General features: G+C 53.5%; 2 protein-coding genes across 20 annotated transcripts in view; one reads left to right on the top strand and one right to left on the bottom strand.

The window, feature by feature from the left end:
- The window catches only part of LOC118711856 (protocadherin gamma-C4), a 107,063-nt gene extending 91,488 nt beyond the window's left edge, over positions 1-15,575 (top strand). For all 16 annotated transcript variants that reach the window (XM_036425292.2, XM_036425283.2, XM_045576581.1 and 13 more), the window contains 3 exons: positions 737-795; positions 7,776-7,864; positions 13,121-15,575. In XM_036425292.2, the coding sequence (XP_036281185.1) occupies positions 737-795; positions 7,776-7,864; positions 13,121-13,347 (375 nt within the window). In that variant the 3' untranslated portion in view covers positions 13,348-15,575. The remainder of the gene's footprint in view (positions 1-736; positions 796-7,775; positions 7,865-13,120) is intronic.
- A 2,025-nt stretch (positions 15,576-17,600) lies between these two features.
- The window catches only part of DIAPH1 (diaphanous related formin 1), an 84,686-nt gene continuing 81,833 nt past the window's right edge, over positions 17,601-20,453 (bottom strand). For all 4 annotated transcript variants that reach the window (XM_036425277.2, XM_036425278.2, XM_036425279.2 and 1 more), the window contains one exon: positions 17,601-19,490. In XM_036425277.2, coding sequence (XP_036281170.1) covers positions 19,333-19,490 — 158 coding nt within the window. In that variant the 3' untranslated portion in view covers positions 17,601-19,332. The remainder of the gene's footprint in view (positions 19,491-20,453) is intronic.

Genomic DNA, 20,453 nt, shown 5'->3' with positions numbered 1-20,453 from the left:
CGGAGGCTGTGGGAGCTTGATCTCTGCTGGGCTCCTTCCAGAAGTTTCTGCCCCAGACAGAGGAGCCTTGTTCTCTCCTCCTTAGACACAGTCATTGTCTGGCACCGAGTTCTGGGTGGGTGAGAGGTGTCCTGGGGCTTGGATGCCCTGCAAAGGCCCCGGCTGGCGTGACTCCTAAATTAATAATGTATTTAGCTGTGGGAAGGGATCCTTGATTGCCAAGGGCCTGGAGGAGGCGTCCCTCTGAGTGTGTTACGGCACAACCTGGCACCAAAAGGGTTACCCAGGGCCGCAGCCATCTTGCTGCAGCGGAAGCTTTGTTCCCAGCTGCGGAGATGAATGCGTTCTTTCTGGGGCTGGCAGCGTTCTCAGCAGCCACATTTGGGGGCCTCCTCTGCACCCCTCCCCTCGGCTCTGGGTTCTGCAGAAGACCCTTTGGCCCTGGAATCTCAGCTCAGAAGTCTGAGTCTGGGTGCCAGGCAGGAAGGGCAGTTTCGTTAGCGAAGGGATTCGGGTGTGCTCACTGGGGTCACATAAATGTTTTCATCTCTTTGTCTCTGTCCCTTCTGAAACCCGAGGCATATTTTGTCTTTGAAGATGAGTCCACCCCCCACCCCCATCTGACACCAGTTTCTTCTCAGTGTGCGCTCCCCTCTCCCCTCCCGGCCCATCCTCAGGGGCCGGTAACGTTCAGACTTCAGGGTACTCAGCCCTTTCCCCTCTGTTTTCTCCACAGCAAGCCCCGCCCAACACGGACTGGCGTTTCTCTCAGGCCCAGAGACCCGGCACCAGCGGGTAGGTGATTGCCTCTCCAGCCCACCTCCTTCTCTGCGGCATTTTCTCAGTGATCACGTGAGGGGGTGGGGGAGGGCTCAGCGTTTGCTACGAATGGCTTCTTCCCTCAGTCCCAGATTTCAGGGAGGTTCTTACACAGACCCCAGAGAGAAGAGGCTGTTGTGGAAGCTCAAGTGAATCGCTCATCCTCTCTCTTCTCCCACCGCGGGAAACCTGTCCTCTCTCCTGGGGGCTCCGAGGGACCACTGGGTGGTTTTAAGGTGGTCTCTGGGTGGGGGTGGGGGAAGCTTATTAACCCATAGACTGCCTACATCCCCCACTCTGGATGGAGCTGGGGTTCAGGCAGAGAAACCTAGGGAGGAGGAGGAGGAGGAGGAGAAGAGGAGCCTGCAGGAAAGAGCAGAGGGGGGGAGGGAGGGCCGGCAGCTGTGGGGGAAGGGAGGCAGCGCAGCTGGAGGTGGGGCTGAGGAGGGAGAGCTCTAGGGAAGGTCTTCCTGGCCCTGACCCTCCTCCCGGCCACCTGGGAGGCCCCCCACCGGTTCTACCCTCTCAGTCAGCGGGCCTTTTGTCTCTACCACTGTCTTATCTCTGCACCCGCCCCTCAGTCTCTATCTCAGTTTACATTCTCGGCCCCTCCCTTTCTCTTGGTCTCTATCTCAGTTTCTGTCTTTATTGCTGCCTCTCCGGTCCTACCATTGTATCCACTTGTGTTGATCTGTGTCTCACACCACGCCTGCCAGGCTAGGTGCTCAATAAATGTGAATCAATGAATCAATGTGACTTCCTAGTCTGTCAGTGTCTCCTTTTCTCTCTGTCTCTGCCTCCCTGTCTCCATCCTTAATCTCTGTTCTGTCCCTCCCTCTTTTATCCGTAGCTAGTGTCCTTGTGTTCCTCTGTCTCCAGTTTTTGTTCCTCCATCCCTCACTACTTCTGCTGTCCTCTCTATTCTGTGTCTCTGTCTCTCTACATGTCTGGTAACTGTTGTCTGTCCCTTTCTGCCTCACTGAGTCTCTTTCTGTTTCTCTTTATTTATCTCTCTCTGTCTCTATTTTATCCTGTCTTTTGCTGGGTGTCTCTGCCTGTCTCTCATTTCTTTGGACTTGTGGGCAAGCCAGCACACACATCGTCCCCACCTCTCTCCCTCCCCAAGCCCCTCACACACAGAGCCTTTGATCAGTGCTTTCCAACACACCCTCCCATCTAGGCTGCCCCAGCTGCTCATTTCAATCTGGTATGAATTCCTGCTGAGACAGGAACCCCCTGTGGGTGGGGGAGGAGGGAAATCTCAGCAGAAAGACCTTCAGTTGGTCTGAGGGGAGTAGGTGGGCTCTGGGCCAGGCCTCCCTGTTAGAAGCCAGGAGCCTGGAGGAGTCCAAGGATCCCTGGAGAGAGAGGGGGGGCACAGCTTAGTCTGCCTTCCTGCCTCCTTGCTGGTCAGACTCTTGCTGCCCACAGTCCCCAGATGCACAGACAGCCCTCACTGCCACAGGAACCAGGAGCCTGGGTGTAGGATGGAGTCTCCGGCTCCTGGGCAAGTGCAGTCCTGCCACTGGTATTAGGACCTCAAGGCACTTCCTAGAAGGCCCCCAGAAGGCAACAAACCTGATCCTTTGGACCGCCCTTGCACTGTCCCGAACCCAGCTGTCTCCTTCCTCCCCTTGCCAGCCTTCTCATCCATTAGGTCATTCATGTTTTCATTCAAAAAGTATTTATTGAGCATCTACCATGAGCCAGTCCCTGTGCTAAACACTGGCCTGTAATAGTGAACAAGCAGACATGATTCTTGAACTCAGAGGCTTTCATGCCAGCAGAGAAGACAGAAGATTGATAGCAAGTCACACGCAAAAATGTCTAGTTTCATGTCATAGCAAGTTCTGAAAAGAAGAGGGTAATGTGAGTGTAGTGGTGGAGGCGGGTGGAGAAGGTCTCTAGGAGGAAGTGACATTTGAGCTGAGGTGATCAGAAAAAAGGACCTCAGGACATATACTGGCAGGGCAGAAGTCATTGCTGAACCTGAGGCCCCACCCATTGCTCTGGGTTGTGCTCCTTACCCCTGTCTCAAGTCCCTTTTCGTCAAATGAGAGCCTGGGTGGCCTGATGTACATATGGGAGCTCTGGGGAGATGGAGAAGGCTCAGGAGCTCTCCCAGCCTTTACTTGAGCTGGATGGGGATGGGACAAGCAGTGCTGATCCAGCTCCAAATGGCCCAGGTGAAATAAGCGTTAGCGGCCCAGTCCAAAAACTGCAACTCCCTTCTTCATTCAATAAACAGTAAGACTGACTGTAGGCCAGGTAGTGTTCTAGGTATAAAAAGATACACTCCATGTTTGCAGGAGTTTACAGTATTGAGGGAGACAAATACTAATGAAATAATCACATACACAAATATATATATTTGCAGTTATAAGTGCTATCAAGAACAGTGTCTTCTAGAGAGAACATAAAATAGGGATTTGACCTGGTCAGTGAGCAGGAGGAAAGGATCTGAAGGATGAATATGAATTAGCCAGCTGAAGGAGAGAGTTAAGAGCATTCTAGGTAGAGGGGAGAGCATGTGCGAAGGCCCTGTGGTGAGGCATCTCAGGATCAACAGCAGAATGATGGGGTGTTTTCTGTGCAGCCATCCTGCTGAGTAAACTGGAGTGAGGCACAATGAGGGGATATTTCTTATTCAGCCTAACCCTGGTTCCAGCCCTCCACTGCTTTCCTGCCCCATTCCCTTCCCCACCACCCTGGCTACTGGCTCACCAGGTTGAAAATAGGTTAGTGTTGAGTTCTTCAGTAACCTGGTTACAGTTCAAGCAGCTGAGTCTCACTGCCCAGACAGAGGGGGAAAGATCCAAGTTCTGAAGATCTTGCTTGCCAGGTGCTCCTCCTCTCCACCACTGTCCCTTCTCAAGTCATCCTTCCGGCTCTGATCCCAGCAGCTGTTGTCTCCAGTCTGAATCCCGCCAGCCAGTTCCCCTTCTCAGGCTGTAGCCACGCCCCGCCGCGCAGCTGTTCCCAACCTCTGCACAGAGGAGACAGTCCCCCTCAGCTTCCCCTGTCCCGCTCTGTTCTCTTTGATGGTTTCCCACTACCCTTTCCTCCTACCCACCCACCTCTCCTACCCATCCCTGCTCTCACTCAACAAATTTGCAACTGCTTTTAAAATAATTCCTGCTCATTATGGAAACATGAGAAACATGGAACAAAATTTCCAAGAAAAAGTACTCATAATTTCACAACCCAGGGAAAACACCACTAACATTTTTAATATGAAAAATTTTATTTTAATTTTATTTTTTAAAATATATTTTTATTGATTTTGTACAGAGAGGAAGGGAGAGAGATAGAGAGTTAGAAACATTGATGAGAGAGAGTCATCGATCAGCTGCTTCTTGCACATCCCACTGGGGATATGCCCGCAACCAAGGTACATGCCCTTGACCGGAATCGAACCCGGGACCCTCCAGTCCCCAAGCCGACGCTCTATCCATTGAGCCAAACCGGTCTCGGCGAAAAATTTTAAATCTGTACAAAAATAGAGAGGATAATAAAATGAATTGTTTATGAATTTGTTCACAGAATACTGAGAACTTGTGTTTTCAGTACCTGGTATATTCTCACCATTTTTTTCTTTATAGTAATTAAAGTCATACTGATTATTTATTTATTTATTTATTTATTTTGGGGTGTCTTTGCAATATATAACAAAAATTCCCCAAAGTCTATAAAAAACCTTGAAAAGTCATTTAATTGTTGCATAATAGCTCCAGATATATATAGGGCAAGGAAAACGGGTTTATAGTTCTGAGTATATGAAACACAGAGTCTACTCTTGTATTATTATTTATTAGTTATTGTATTTTTTCCATAGGGACAACTATAAACCTACTTTTTCCCAATCTTGTATATGCATATTTTTAAATGCTGATAGGTTTTTACTGAACTGAAAAAACATACCGGTATATGCATTTCTATTTTATCATTTAAATCCAGGCTGTTGTCAGGAGTGACTGCCCCAGGTTTCTCCTTTTTTAGAGCCTGATTCAGGAAGCATCTTCTCAAAGCCCAGCCTCTGGGCTGCTCCCCTCCACACACCCAGCACCCCAGATGCAAGCTCCGTAGGGCAAGCACTGTATCTATCACCTCTTAAGTCCCAGAGCCTGTCAGAGGCACTGACACATAGTGGGTGCTTGGAAAATGATCAATTAGACATCGTCTCTCTCCTGCACTTTTATTGTTCACTGTTTTCCAAATTCTGGAAGAAGTTAGTCCGAAGGTTGTGGGTTATTGTTAAGCTGATTAACAAATTCTAGAAGAGTCCCCTCTACCTACTGCTGGAGTCCCAGGCCCTCCCTTCTGAAGCCCAGTGTGGTGTTGGGTATAAGATCATTGGCTTTGGAGCCACCTTAGGACTATTTCAGTGCAACTCTGACAGTTACCAGCTGTGTGACTTTGGGAAAGTTTCTCAACTTCTCAGAGCCCTGATTTCATCTGCTGGAAAAGAGCAATAATGATAACTCTTATTGCACGTGGTTCTGAGGCTGAAATAGATAATTTATATATATATATATATCTCCCAGAGAGCCCAGTGTCCAGAAATAGGAATCTCTCAGCAAATGGTTCAGAAAGCAGTCTCTCCCACTTCATTCATCTCCTACCCAGCTTTAAAGAGTGGGCAGCCTGCCCAGGTGCTTGGCCTCCAACCTTCAAGGTTTCCCTAAAATCTTCCAGCCCACCCACCCTCCTTCCACTCACCTTTCTTCCCTCAACACCACTACCCACCTCCACAGGGCATCCTCCTAACCTGGGATCTGACCCTATTGTCTACCTCACAGCCCCAAAGCTCTCCTCCTGCCTGTCCCCACCGTCTGCTGTCCCCACTCTGTCCCCATTAGCCCTCCGCAGGCCCACAGCAGCTGTCAGGCTTGAGTCGGGCTTCTGGAGGCAGAGGTGGCTGAGGCCCCATCACTGGCTCTTGTCCTCCCAGAGGTAACCCAAACCGCAGTCCTCTCTCAGGAGCCAGAGTGCTCTTTAAGTACTTAAATCCGATCATGTCAGCCCCCTTTTAAGCCCTCAGGGACTTCCCAGAGCTGCTGGGATGGGACCAAAATCTTTAGTGTCCGCTCTGCAGGCCCAGCCCCTGATACACCTCCCCTGGCGGGGGCCACACTGGCTTTCCTTTAGTCCTTTAAACTCACCGCCAAGCCCTAACCTAACTGCTTTGGCTCAGTGGATAGAACCTAGGCTTGCAGACTGAAGGGTTTCGGGTTCGATGCCAGTCAAGGGCATGTACCTCCGTTGCAGGCACATCCCCACTGGGAGGTGTGCAGGAGGCAGCTGATTGATGTTTCTCTCCCATTGAAGTTACTAACTCTATCCCTCTCCCTTTCTCTCTGTAAAAAAAATAAAATAAAATATTTTAAAAATAAAATAAAATAAACTGCTGAAACCGGTTTGGCTCAGTGGTAGAGCGTCGGTCTGCAGACTGAAAGGTCCCAGGTTCAATTCCGGTCAAGGGCATGTACCTTGGTTGCGGGCACATCCCCTGTAAGGGGTGTGCAAGAGGCAGCTGGTCGATGTTTCTCTCTCATCGACGTTTCTAGCTCTCTATCCCTCTCTCCTCCTCTCTGTAAAAAAAAATCAATAAAATATATTATAAATAAATAAATAAATAAAAATAAAAATAAAAATAAAATAAACTGGCCCCCATCTCAGGGATGTCACTCCCTCTGCCCAGGAAGCTGTCTCCACAACACCACACCATCTCCTTAGATAACTTAATTTGACCTCTCAATTTTTTACTTTGAAATGTTTCAAACCTATTGAAAAATTGAAAGAATAGTATGATGAACACCTGAATACTCCTTTTACCTAGATTCATTATTTGCTGCTATTTTTAAGATTATTATTTTTTTTAATGCAAACATATCCAATTAAAATTTCAGAGAAAAGACTAAATTGCTTAACTCAGTAAAAATGTTTTTTGCAATTGTTCAAATTAATACAATACTGCCAAAATGCTCTTTGGAAATTCTTATAAATGTCCTTGCTCTGCTGCCTTGTTAATATGCCAAGGGACCCCTAATATGTGTGTATGTGTCAGGGTGCTCCCCCACTTTCCTCAAAAATGGAAATGATTTAATCCTTGAAAATTCCAAAAAAGCATGAAAATAGTCACTTATGGAAAAACCCAAGTTGGGTTGGAATTCCTTGGGGCTCTTTTATGGGTTGGCATTTTTAACAATCGTGAATCACTCCTTGCTTTTCTCAGCACTTGGAGCATCTGAAGGTCTTAACTAGGTGCTGCAGTGGGAGGCAGGAGGCAGCCTTGCAGTCGGAGCTGGAGCTGGGGGCTTAGGGATCCCCTGACAATGTGTTTATTTTGCCGAGGCGGAGGCTGGGGACTGGCGTTCCAGAGGACAGTGCCTTCCCAGGCTTCGCTGTGAGAGAGCTGGAGGACTAAGGAAGTGCCTCCTTGGAAAAAGTGATAGTGGAATATCCGGGAGGGGCTGGGGCGTTCTTAAAAATAGGAGGGGCGTGTTCTTATGTGCCCCGGATTTTATCCCAAGGGTTTAGCAAGCCTCCCTGCTCCCTGAGTTTCCCCTCCCCACCCCCTTCTCCTGGGTCCGCACCCCTTTCTCCGGCTCCATCTTACCGTCACTGCCCTGGGGAAAGGCCCCATCTCCCTCACGGTGACAGTAAGCACTGCTCTCTCATGGTGGGGAGCAAGCCACAGTTGATCCTGTCTAAGGGCCCCAGTGTCTGAGATTTGCCTGAGACAGTGGAGAGCTGTTTGGGGGACTGACATATTGGGCGGGGGGAGGTCTGGCTTCTGAAGGATTATAGAAAGTACCCTACCTTGCTGAAAGGGGGGGGGGGGTCTTGGATGTAGGGGGAGAGGGTCCTGGATTTGGGAGCCCTGGAAGAGGACAGGAAGGGCATGAGCTAGGCTGGCCTGGGACACTGAGCTCACCATCCCACTCTCTCTCCAGCTCCCAAAATGGCGATGAAACCGGCACCTGGCCCAACAACCAGTTCGACACGGAGATGCTGCAAGCCATGATCCTGGCCTCCGCCAGCGGTGAGCTGTGTGTGTGTGTGTGTGTGTGTTAGGATGGGATGGGAGATCTGGGGTTCTGGGCATCCCACAGCCACTTGCCTGGACACTGGCTATCACCCCGCAGGATTCCTCTGGGTCTTTCTGCCGGTTCTGAGGGACTCATCACCCCAGAACATTGAGCCACATTGAGGAACAGCTGAGGGGTTGGGTCCTGGGCTGCCAGAGGGGAGTGAACAAGGAAAGGTCCCTGTAGGAGACGTCGGGAGTGGTTCTTGAGAGTCTGCCTCTGGAAGGGAACAGCATCTGTCTGATCCCAGCTCTGCCACTTCCCACCTCTGTGACTTTGACTGATTTCCTTAATATAGCTACACCTCAGTTTCCTCAGCCAAGAAAAGGGGGCAGCGACCTCAGAGGGCTGTGGTAAGAACTAAATGAGATGATACCACAAAACTTTACGTACCAGGTCTGGCACACAGGCCTCCATCCATGGGTGTTGGGGAGGGGTGTTCCCAGCAGAGAGAACAGACTCAGGAGAGGTGAGACCCCTTCTCTTGTTTGCTTACCCACCCTCAGAGCAGGATTTTGGTTTTCCCACGAGGCTAAGGCTAACAGAGAACTTCACATGAGAGTCTGTTGGTGGTTATTGTCCCCGAGAAGGGTCCTGAACGGGGGAAGTAGAATAATACCATTACTATGGAAGAGCACAGGCTTTGGAGGCAGGCCAACAAGGACCCAAATTCTGGCACCCCTTCTGTGACTGCGAGTCCTCGGACAAGTTACTAAGCCCCTCTGGGCCTCAGTTTCACTGACTCTAAAAGGGGCACAGTAATAACAGCTCTCATGGTGTTATAGAGGACCTAATAGAAGACCTCAGCAGAGAATTAACAGAGAGTAAGCACACAATACAGAGTGGCCAAGACTGGTTAGTGATTATCTTTATTGACCCACAGGAGTGGACAGAAGGCCAATCAGAATAGTGCCCAGGAATAAGGACTAGCTTCGGGAGAAGCACACCTGGGCTTCTGTGGAGATGGGTGGGGGCTGAAGGCACTGACTTTACGTAGTGACCACTGACCGAGAGCCCTGCCCCCCAGCACGGAGGGCTGGTGGGTAAAGAAGCAGGTAAAATCAGGACAATAATCACCATAACCATGCCCCTGTGCCAGGCACATGCCAGACACACTCTATGGGCCTCACGTCCGTGAACCCTCCCAGCAGCTCTGCGAGGCAGGTGTGATTACTTCCGCCTGGCAGAGAAGTCTCTTGCCCACTAACCTGGCCCGACTCCCAAGCTGACGTTCTCTCTGCTACAGTGACCCTGTCTGCCTTGAGATCCAGCCTGCTTCCCGTTTAGCTGAACTCTCACTTCCCTGCATTATTCTCCCAGATTAGGGTTGCCAGGTGAAATACAAGATGATCAATCAGGTAAATTTTAATTTCAGATAAACAACTGACATTATTTTAGCGTAAGTGGGTCCCAAACGTGAGTAGTGGGACATACAGCACTAAAAAAATTGCTTGTTGTTGACCTGACATTCGTGTGAACTGGGCGCCCTGCATTTTTATTTGCGACGTCTGGCAAGCTTCCCCCAGATGCCCGCGAGGCCGCGTGGGGCCAGGGCTGCGGTCAGGGGAGAAGTGGCAAAGGCGGCCGGCCTTCCGGATGGACGGATGGAGTGGAGCCCAGAGAGGCCAGATGCTGCGCTTGAAGGAGGGAGGCAGCTGGGCCTGGGGAGACGCCAAGTCGGTTCTTGAGGGAAGTAAATAGGCAGTCAGGTATATTTAGCTCTTGTGGCCTTGAGCCCTCAGGCCAGGAAGCAGGCTTTTTAGCCTAAATCCACATTTTAAAAACAGAAATGGAGTATTTATGGCCTCAAACCCTCTGAGAAGGTCCCCTGGGTCATGGCAGGCGGCGGGGTGGAGGGGGTCCCTCTTAGGGCTCCCGCCTCTGGCCACACGGGGCCTGACCTGAGCGTAAGCCTGGGCTCTGGGGAACAGGCCTGAGGGTGGAGGTGGCAGGGTCAGGCCCTACTCTCACTTTCACACCCGCTTCCCAGCCCCGAGCCAGAGAGGTTCCTGGAGGCCAGCCCAGCCAGGCCCGTGGGGCCGCTGTGGGGGAGTGAGAGGGAGAGAGCGAGTGCACTGGGGGGGCTTATTAAATAAACATCTCAGGGAGGAGGTGTGCTCTCAAGGAGCCTGCGGTCTGCAGCTGGCCAGGCCTCCTGGGCTGCCCTAGGGTTGCTGCCCCGGCCATGGGGTGGGGGGCAGGGGCAAGGGGAGGTTACGGAGCCTGGAGCTGTTTCCCCAGGCCAGGCTGGCACTAGAGGGATGCCAGCACCTCGTTCACTGCCTCCAAACCAGAGGACGCCCAGGTTCTTCTTGCTGCTCTTCAGTGTTTCTCTGGGCGAGGGAAGACGCTGGTCCCTGCCCAGTGTGGCTCTTGAGGGCTAGAGAGAGGGACCATTGGAGAACTCATTCCACAGGTCAGAGCCTGCCCCCCAACTTCTTCCCCTCGGATTTACCCACAGGGAAACGGGGGCCTGGCTCATGCAGGGCCTGGTCAGGGTCACACAGCTCCTTGGTGGCAGAGAGGACAGGCAGAACTGAAGTGGCAGCCTCTTTCTAGGAACATCTCTCCCTTCTGGCCCAGTTCACCTCCTCTGCAGCCACAGGGCCTGGGCCAGCATCAGGCCTGTGCCTCTGGGCAGAGATGGCAGGGGCTGGCTTCGTCGTTTGCACTCTGGTGCTCCTCAGAGGTCTTGGGTGCATGTAGGGTGTGGGTGGCCTGGCTTCCAGTCACCCAGTCAAGTCTCTCCTTTATTTCTGTTTCTCCCTCTCTTCCCCTTGTTTCTCCCAAGTCCTATCTCTCTCTCTCTCTCTCTCTCTCTCCTCTCTCTCTCTCTCTCTCTCTCTCTCCCTCCCTCCTCCCTCCCTCCCTCCCTCCCTCCCTCCCTCCCTCCCTCTCTCTCTCTCTCTCTCTCTCTCTCTCTCTCTCTCTCTCTCTCTCTCTCTCTCTCTCTCATTCCGAAGTCTCCCTCTGGCCCTTAAATCACTCTTGAATCTTGGCTCTTAAAACCGGATCTGGCCCCCTCCCCCCATCCCTTCTGTTCCCAGGCTGGAAGAGGGCACGTGGGAGGGGAGGGGCCGGCAGTCAAGGTCCCAGCACCCTCCTGGAGTCAATTAGGGGAAACCAGAAATGTGAGCACAATGAAAGGGCTGGGGGAGGGAACGGGAAGTGGGCAGCTGCTCCCTCCCTCCCAGCCCGGCCTCCCCGCCCCTGAAGGCCCTCTCATCCGGGGATTGGGGACTGGAATTGGAGGCTGTAGAAACCTGAGCGCTGGAGTGAGGAGGCGGGAAGACCCAGGCTCATCCCTCCTTCCTTCTCTTACGCCTCTCCCCCCTTTTACGCTGTTCTTATAAAACATTTCTATTTCTCAATCCCTGGTTGGTGTCCCAGGATTACTCAGCTTCTCCGGCTTTAGTCACTCTGTCCACTTCGCCCTGGGTCCGGGGTGGTGGCCGAGGGAGGCGGAGAGGAAAGCTCTCATTGGTCTGGCTGGGGCTGGGCCGGGCATTCCGGGGGCTTTAACGTGCCCACTGCCAGGGCACTCCAATTCCCTTGTGAACTCAGCCATTAGAATGCCTAGCTCCTTCCCCCTTCCACACACACACACACACACACACACCCACACACGCACACGCACATGCACACGCACGCACACAGCAATCACACTGTGTGACGGTGACAGCAGCTAATACTGCACACTTCCCGGGCGCCTGGGCACTGGATAAGCACTGTCTCCTTTAAGCCTCACAAAAGCCCACTTCCCCACCCTTAGCGTGAATACACATCACCTGGAGATCTTGTTAAAATGCAGATTCAGAGAGCATGCATTTCTTTTTCTTTTGTATTTTTATTGATTTCAAAGAGGAAGGTTAGAGAGGAAGGGCGAGGATTAGAGAAATAGAAACGTCAATGATGAGAGAGAATCATTGATTGGCTGCTTCCTGCACACTCTACGCTGGGGATCGAGCCCACAACCTGGGCATGCGCCCTGACTGGGAATGGAACCACGACCTCCTAGTTCATAGGTCGATGCTCAACCGCTGAGCCACGCTGGCTGGGCATGAGAGTCTGCCTTTCCAACAAGCTCCCGGGTGGTGCTGAGCCAGGCCAGAATGTGTACTTCCCTGGAGGCTGGTGTCTCCTGTGCAGCAGGGCGGTGGGCAGGCGCTCGCTCTGACACCATGAGCCTGTCTGGCCCCGGGATCATCTATCTACTCAGCCTCATGGAAGCTGCTCACGCCCATCTTCTGCCCTTTGCTCTGCGAGGAGTTTGGAGGGCCGCGCTGCTGCTGGTGACACTCTGCATGTACTTACACACACATGGGCCTCACCCTGCTCTAACCTGTGCCGGCTGGGGCGGCCGTGACCTCGTCTCTTACCTTCTCTGAGCCTTGCTCACCTGATCTGTGAAGTAGGGATAACGCCACACACGTGAGTCTGTGTGACTGTGTGACTTACTGGCTTGCCGCGCTGAGGTCAGAAGCCATCATGCATGTGCACCATGGAGCAAAGCGCTTGGCACAGAGTAGGCCTCTATTCGGAAATGAATGCCTGGCAGAGCACCCCCTCCTGACTGATAACGGAACTACCTAATGCCTGCTCTGTGCCCGGCCCTGGTTGGAGAAGGGAAGGATGCACAAACCATAGTTGAAGGCCCCCAGGAGCCCAGAGTCTAGTGTGCAACAGAGAGGCTTCCTTGGGAAGGACTGGGACAGGATTTGAGAGCCGTCTCGGCCCTGAGAGGAAGAACAGCTGGCGTATCCTAAGCCCTTACCGTAAGGGAATAGGTTAAAAGAGCTCGGACCTAAATGAGGCTGTGAGTCCAGAGCCCCTTTCCTCCACAGTGTGACAGAGATGGCCTTCCCAGTGCTCCGCAGCCGGGGCTGCGTGCTTTGCAGGCGTTCGTTAGCTGTTTCTGCTGTGAAGAGTGGCAGTTGCGCTGAAAACCCGGTTTGGCTCAGTGGATAGAGCGTCGGCCTGCGGACGGAAGGGCCCCGGGTTCGATTCCGGTCTGGGGGCATGTATGTTGGTTGTGGGCACATCCCAAGGAGGGGGTGTGCAGGAGGCAGCTGATAGATGTTTCTAACTCTCTATCCCTCTCTCTTCCACTCTCTGTAAAAAAAACACACACAAAAAAACCAATAATAATAATTAAAAAAAAGTGGCAGTTGTGACCCACAGTTCAGCCTCTGACTTTCCTGTCTCTGCAGAAGCCGCTGATGGGAGCTCCACGCTGGGAGCAGGCGCTGGCACCATGGGCCTGAGCGCCCGCTATGGGCCCCAGTTCACCCTGCAGCACGTGCCCGACTACCGCCAGAACGTCTACATCCCCGGCAGCAACGCCACGCTGACCAACGCCGCGGGCAAGCGGGATGGCAAGGCCCCGGCAGGTGGCAACGGCAACAAGAAGAAGTCTGGCAAGAAGGAGAAGAAGTAACGTGGAGGCCGGGCCTGGAGCCACAGGGCCGCCTCCCCCCAACCAGCCCAGCCTCTCCCTGCCTGGGCCCAGGACTGGGGTTTTCAGGGCTCACCCCCAGGCTCCTGGTGGGGCCCAGGCCATGCTTCCCTTGGGAAACAGAAACAAGTGCCCAGTCAACACCACCCTTTCTGTCCCCAGGGGGTTGAATATGCAAAGGGAGTTCTGCTGGGAACCCCCATCCAATCAATTGCTGTGCCCATGGGGGTGGTGGGGTTAGTGTGGACATCATAGATCACACCTGCTTTAGTTACAGCTGAACTCCTCCACCTTCCAGATTCAATCAGGCCCAACCATCCCGCCTCCAGAACGTGGTGGTGGGGTTAGTGTGGACATCATTGATCACACCTGCTTTAGTTACAGCTGAACTCCATCTTCAAATTCAATCAGCCCCAACCATCCCGCCTCCAGAACGTGGTGGTGGGGTTAGTGTGGACATCATTGATCACACCTGCTTTAGTATCAGCTGAACTCCATCTTCAAATTCAATCGGCCCCAACCATCCCGCCTCTAGAACGTGGTGGTGGGGTTAGTGTGGACATCATTGATCACACCTGCTTTAGTTACAGCTGAACTCCTCCCATCTTCCAAATTCAATCAGGTCCAGCTGCCCCGTCTCCAGAATGTGGTGGTGGAGTCAGTGTAGACATCATTGATCACAGCTGTTTTCGTTATAGCTGAACTCCATCTTCCAAATCCAATCAAGCCCAACCGTTCCGCCTCCTAGCCATGCCACCCCACCCCACTCCTATAAAAGCTTCTTTCCTGAGTGAGGTGGTTGGGGTGTTGAGGTACCTGGTGACCTAAAGAGGCTCATAATTCTGAAGAGTTAACCTCTTGGCCTCTCCTTCAATTCTCAAACTTCCCCCAAAGCATGGTTTGGTGCCAGTCCCTTCACCTCCTTCCGGAGCCCGAGCCCAAGCTCAAGTTTTGGGAGACATGGTCACCATTCCACGGTAGTGATGCTTGCTGGGTTTAGGGAAGGCATTTTGCTACCATGCCTCTTCCCAATGCTCTAGGGACCAGTTGTTTTGTTTTGTTTTGTTTTTCATTGTTTGATGTATCCACTGCATGCTGTGACTGCTCCCTCCCCAAACAGGAGACTCCATTGCATGTTCCAAGACTGTATATGGCGGTAAGATAAAGAGGGAAGGGTATGTATGTGGATGGGGGGTGGATAAATCTTGACCCAATTGTTAACAGGGTCTTGCAGGAGGCTCAGTATGTTCCCAGGGTACTGACCAGATCCTCAAATTCCAGCCATAAACCAAGCACCAGGCTGAGCCTTCACCTACCACATACATACAAGGCTCCGCCCAAGCAGCCAGCTTTGGGCGGAGCTACCAGCGCCAATGGATTTAAACTGGCATTATAGTCCAAGGAAGGTCTGAGCAGGTTTGGGACCGGGTTCCTTGGAGAGGTCAGAGGGGCTCTGTGGGTGCTGGGTACCCAGAGGTACCCCTAGTGGAACAATCAGTGTGTCCCCTCCCTCCCATCCCAGCAGGGAGGGAGGGCCAGCTAGGCCATTCTTGGTCCCTGGGTTGAGGAGGCAAGGGATTAGAGTAGGGAACAAGTGGACAGAAATTCTCAGCCCAGGATCAGGCTTCTCCACGGGGGCCCCTGCATTCCCCAAGCCTTGGTCCTTCACCTTGCCAGGTGCCATTTCTTCTGTGTGAAGGCCACTGCCCCCCCAGGCCCTCAGCCCACCCCCTAGTGGCCAGAGCCTGGTTCAAGTCCCCAGTGACTCCTTGTGCATAAACCTTCCTGCGCCCACCCACTTCTGCCTCCCGCTCCCCCTCCCCAGTCCCGTTCCTCTGGCGGGGCTGTGCTAGAACCCCTCCCTCGCCCTTACAGTAGTGTAGCGACCCCCCGCCCCTCTTTGGCTGGTGTAGAATAGCCAATAGTGTAGTGCGGTGTGCTTCTCCGTGATGGCGAGTGGGCAGCGGGCGGCGGGCTCCGCGCAGCCGTCTGTCCTTGAACCTGCCTGCGGTGGCCCGTGCTGTGTTTTGTGCTGTGTCCACGCACTGCGGCGACCCCCTCCCCGGTACTGACCCCTATAAGCGCTTCTCTGCATAGTCACGTAGCTCCCCGCCCCTTTTCTTGTGTCTCACGCAAGTTTTATACTCTAATATTTATATGGCTTTTTTTTTTTCTTGGAAAAAAAAATAATAAAAAGGTTTCTTCTGAAAGGGTGAACGTGTCTGTGTAAGCGCTGGAGGCTCCTGACAGGTTTGGATGAAGGGATTGTGCTGCGGGGTGCACGCTGGAAGGAGGCTGGGGTGGGGATGGGGGTGGGGCGATTACGGTGTTTGCATCTTGGTTTTGTGTCCTTTCCACGAGTCTGTGGACTGTCAAGCGTGGCTGTTGATGCTCGCAGCACCGCTGTGCGTACCGTATGTGATGGTGTGCGGTTGGCTGTAAAGCTGATCGTACGCCGTGGATGCAGTCGGCCTGCGGGGCCATTCTGGGGGAGGGGGTATGTGAACGCGGCGTGTCAGCGCGCAGTTGCAGGAGCAGCCGTCTCGGTGGCCGTTCTGAGCCGCAGTCTCCAGGCAGAAGAGGAGCCCCGCGCGCGCGGGGGCGGAAGCGGGTTGGCGGCTGCAAACGGCGCAGGAGAGGGGGCGGGAGCGGCTCCTGAGCGCCCCCCCTTCCCCGCTGAAATCACACCCCCTCCCCCAGCCCCAGCGGGCCTCGCTGAGGAGGCGGGGACTCTGCCTGCCCCCCTCCTCCCGCTCCGCCGGTGTGTTTGGGAACGCCGCGGGAGTGGGAGGGAATGCCGGGGGCGATTCTCTGAAGGCCGAGTCTATATTCCGGGCCTCAGTTTCCCTACTTGGGATTCACCTTCCCACTCGTCTCTCCTCAGCAAAGCCAAGGAAACGGAAGGGCGCATCGCTCTCTTGCCCGGGGGTGGGTGAGGGTGGTCTAGGCTGAGAGGGCAAGGAGATAGCCCCCCCCCCCCCCATATTGCCCTCCTCCCTCCCTCCCTCACGCCTTTCCATTCACTAGTCGGCTCGCCCCTCCCCCCCCTCCGGGAACCGCAGTGGGATTCGGAGGTTGCGGCAGCCAGAGCCGCAGGAGGGAGGGGGAGGGAAGACAGGGAGGGGCGGAAGGACAGAAAGGCTGGCCCACTGCTATCCAGAGGGTCAGCGAGGGAATGACCAACCGCCGGGAGGGAGGAGGCTGTCTCTGGGCTTCCTCTGCACGGAGCCTCTCAGAGCCGAGCTGTGCGCTCTGCCAGCTCAAGTCTGTTGTCATGGAAACCAAGCCTTCCAACTAAGCATCTGGGGGGCGACTTTTCCTGCGTGGGAGGGAGGGTGGTGCGCGCGGTCGCTGAGATGGAAGCGGGATTTCGTTTCTGAGAGCCGGGCTGCAGAAGCGGGCAGCCGGGCGCCTGGGTTCTATTCTAGGCTCCGACTCTCAGAGCAGAGTGTGAGCAGCTGTGGTTGGTCCCTTAATTGGTATGTGTGCCCATACAGCCGAGTCAGAAACGCCTGGTCTCGGGGGGAGGAGAGGAAGCAGGCAGCCCACCCCCACACCCCCAGACCTACTGGGGAAGCAGCTGCCCGGGCTCCAGAGCTATTTAAAAGGCTTTTATTTCCAGTTCCAGAGCCTGCCCAAATGGGTTTGTGGTCCTCTCCAGGCCCCTCCCGCCCTATTCTGGGCCTGCTCAGAGATTGTAAGGTTTCTTTGTGCAGGTCACAAAGTGCTCAAACAAGTACGACTTTGAGCAGCAAGTCATCTGGAGCATGACCTCTGGCCTCTGACCTCTGCTGGACAGGCTCAGGTTTCCACCCACGGCATCCCTCTAGTCTGGAATGTGGTCTGTGGCAGACAAAGGAGGCAGGGGAGATGGAAGCGGGGGTGGGGGAATCATGTTTCCCTCAGCAAGAGGCACAGGTACTCCCAGGAAACTGACATCTGGGGGCATGGAGAGGTGGGACCTAGAACTGAATTTAAAAACAGGGTTCCGAGCCAAAGGCAGCAATTAGGAAGGGCGGGGGTCTTGAACTGGGGCCTTTGTGGAGGGCAAATGGTGGGAAATAGTGGGGCAGAAGCCACCATGTATTAAGCATCTCTAGGCCTCAACCAGTTTCTGGCACATGATGGACACCTGGGACTATTTTACAATGATTTGTCAGTCAACCAGGGATTTGACGCAGAGCAAGATGAGGGAAAAGAACTAGCTCAGAAACTCACACAGAGGCTGTACATAGTACTGTTTCAATGCTTTATTAACAGTTGGAAACGAAACCAACAAACTGGAGGTGATGACATCCCAGAAGCCCAAGAGGCAAGGGAAATAGGTCTGCATTTTGTCCCTTTTTTAAATATTCATTTTTTATTAAATGCATCTTAGCAAAAGTAGATTAAAAAAGAAAGGGTCAAAGCCCCGGATGTCAGCAGGGAGGAAGGAGACGTAGGGAGCGGCAGGGCCCTCGTACCAGTCTTCCCGGGACAGCTCCAAGAACTGCTGTTGGCCCTCACACAGGCTCTAGCAACCAAAACCTTCCTCCTGGCCTCGAGTGCCCCAGTCTCCCCTTAGCTCCCGCTGCACTAACAACCGTATGTGGGCCAAGCCTTAACGGTGCTCTTCTCTCCCTGCCCAGGTGGCACAGGTGTCACCTTGGGCCGGTCTGAGCTTCCTGTGGCTGGGGCCACTGAACAGTTTGGCCTGCCCACTGTTCAGAAGGGAGCAGGAGTACAAAGTGTGGGAGCACTCCTGTGCCCACATCCCCAGAGTGTCCAGTTAGCATCTGCACATTTGGCTTGATAAATATATTAAATTTATAAAAACTCTGGTCTCAGAGCTCCCACTGCTCTTAGGCCTGGCTCAGCTCAACCAGAGAAGAGCCTCCTCCTCCACCAGAACCGGGTACTGGGAGAGAGAATCCACACTGGCATCAGGGGCCCAGAGCTTGAGGGCTGAGGTGGAGGCCCAGGGTCCCGGTTGAGGCCTGTGGGGGAGAAATCCCAAGGACTCTGGAACCTGCCATCAAAGCTTCTTACATTATGGAGGAGAAAGGGGAAAGGAAGTTATTTTTCTTAAAAAAAAAAAAAATCTCATACAAAAATAGATCCATTTGCAAAACAATTTCTCAGCCAGGAGGCTCCACCTCCCATTTCCTTGGAGACAGAGGGTGAGGTGTTGGGATGGTCACAATACTCCAGGTGAGATGCACCGAAGCTCTGGGGAGGCAGGAAGGACATGGCTCAGGAGCCTGGGGTGGTGCAGAGGGTCCGGAGAGGCAGGGCACACAGCATGGCAGCAGGCTGGGGCGGTCTCACGTCTCTATGCTCGGCTGTCCACGGCTCTGGCCTAAGCCCCATGGGACACACAAAAGAGGTCCAGGTCCTTTTTGTTCTGGGAGGCCTTTCTCAGGAAGGAGTAAGGGTGGATTTCTCACCACTTCCTTAGAAGTAGCTCCCAGTGCCACACCACTAGCAATAAATAGCAGCCAGGAGAAGAGAGAGCAGAGCCGAGGGGACCGCAATACAGGTGGGATATAGCCCAAAGGTTCACAAGCCCCATGCTGCTCTCAGGGCCAGAGAAACCACAAAATTAAAGCACAGACCCAGCAAGATTGACCTATGGGAAGCCCACTGGAAAGCCAGGGGCTGAGAAAGCAGGTGGGACTCTGTCTGAGCCAGGCCTCGGAGTCACAGAGGAGACACTTGGGGTTAAGGCAGCGAACACAGAGCCTGCTTTGGTAATGCAACAGCCAGGGCTGGCTGGGTTGGGCTCAGGCCTCCCCCTACCGCCCTCTCCTGCTGGCCCCCAGGCAGCTGAAGCTGTGTGACAGACAGAGAGCAGCAGGCCAGAGGACAGGGTCAGGGCAATGGGAGTGGCCACCCCACAGGGATATCTCCATGACCCTTTAGGCACAGGCTGCAGGCAGGACAGTCTGGGGCTCCACTTGAGGAGGAGCCTCGGCCACAGGACCCAGATTAGCTTGCACGGCCAACCAACTCCTTGGTTTCCTCAAGGATTGTGGGGACCCCATCACTGATCTTGGGCACCTTGGCAGCAACAGCAGTCATGGCATCATCCTTGGTCAGCTCCGAGGCCAGCAGAGATGTGACTGCACACCCGGCTTTCCTGTTGGCTGCAAGAGAAGACGTGAGAGAGTTTGTGCACAGAAGGCCCCTCTGAACTCTGGGGTAGACATTTAGCCAGACGCCATGCAAACGTGGCTGCCCTGTCCAGTTCACAGAGGCCCTTATTTGAAGGAGGGGCAGAGACCTAAGAAGTGGGGAATATACCCTTGGGCGGGGTGCAGAGAATATAAGTGAGTGTGGTACCGGCAGGAGAGCAAGCTGTGCTCTTGCTTTCCTTTGTGAAAATAGTACAAAGGTTTGAATACAGCTAGACAGATAGAACAGGGTTCAAGTGTTGGCTGTTTAACTTTAAGAGAGATAAGTACTCAAAATCGATTTTCTCATCGTAATGTCGTTGGAATGAAATAGCCTCAAGCTTAGTAAACAGTATTATTCTTGTTTTGTTGGCAGTTCCCAGGAAGTTCTTAGGCCAAAACCACTTTGAGTCAGCCCTGGAGGGAGGTTGGGGGATGGGGGAGCCCCGCTGTCCCAAGCAGAGGGGGGCCTTCAGTAGTCGGCCAGGGGGACTCCTGCAAAGAGGAGCAGCAGCCACGAGCTGACATCACATGCATGTCACACTCACACATGTCCCCCACACTTCCTCCCTCTCTCCCCACATGCCCCCACCCTAGCTCTCTCCCACCTCAAGGGTATGAATGCCAAGGGCCCTGCATGGTGTGTGTGTGTTGGGGTGGGCAATAAGGTAAGGAAAGGTAAGTCGGGGAAGGCAGAGCTAGGGGCAAGGATGGCTGGGAGGGGACCCTACAAAGAAATCTCGGCCCCATGGGCTAAGGTTCTATGAAGCTCCAGTTGTCATCCTAAACAAGAAGAGAACAACCAATCAATCCTCGAGTTTCTGGTCTAACCAGAAACTGCTGGTAGCCAATCCCAGACTCTCATATTCATTAATGGAATCCAGATTTACGGCCCCAGTACCCTCAGCAAGAGGCAGTTCCTTGGGACCATGCCCA

The sequence above is a fragment of the Pipistrellus kuhlii genome, unplaced genomic scaffold (assembly GCF_014108245.1).
Source record: "Pipistrellus kuhlii isolate mPipKuh1 unplaced genomic scaffold, mPipKuh1.p scaffold_m20_p_8, whole genome shotgun sequence".
NCBI lineage: Eukaryota > Metazoa > Chordata > Mammalia > Chiroptera > Vespertilionidae > Pipistrellus > Pipistrellus kuhlii.
Note: the sequence above shows the minus strand (reverse complement) of the source record. Positions and strands in the feature narration are given on the sequence as shown.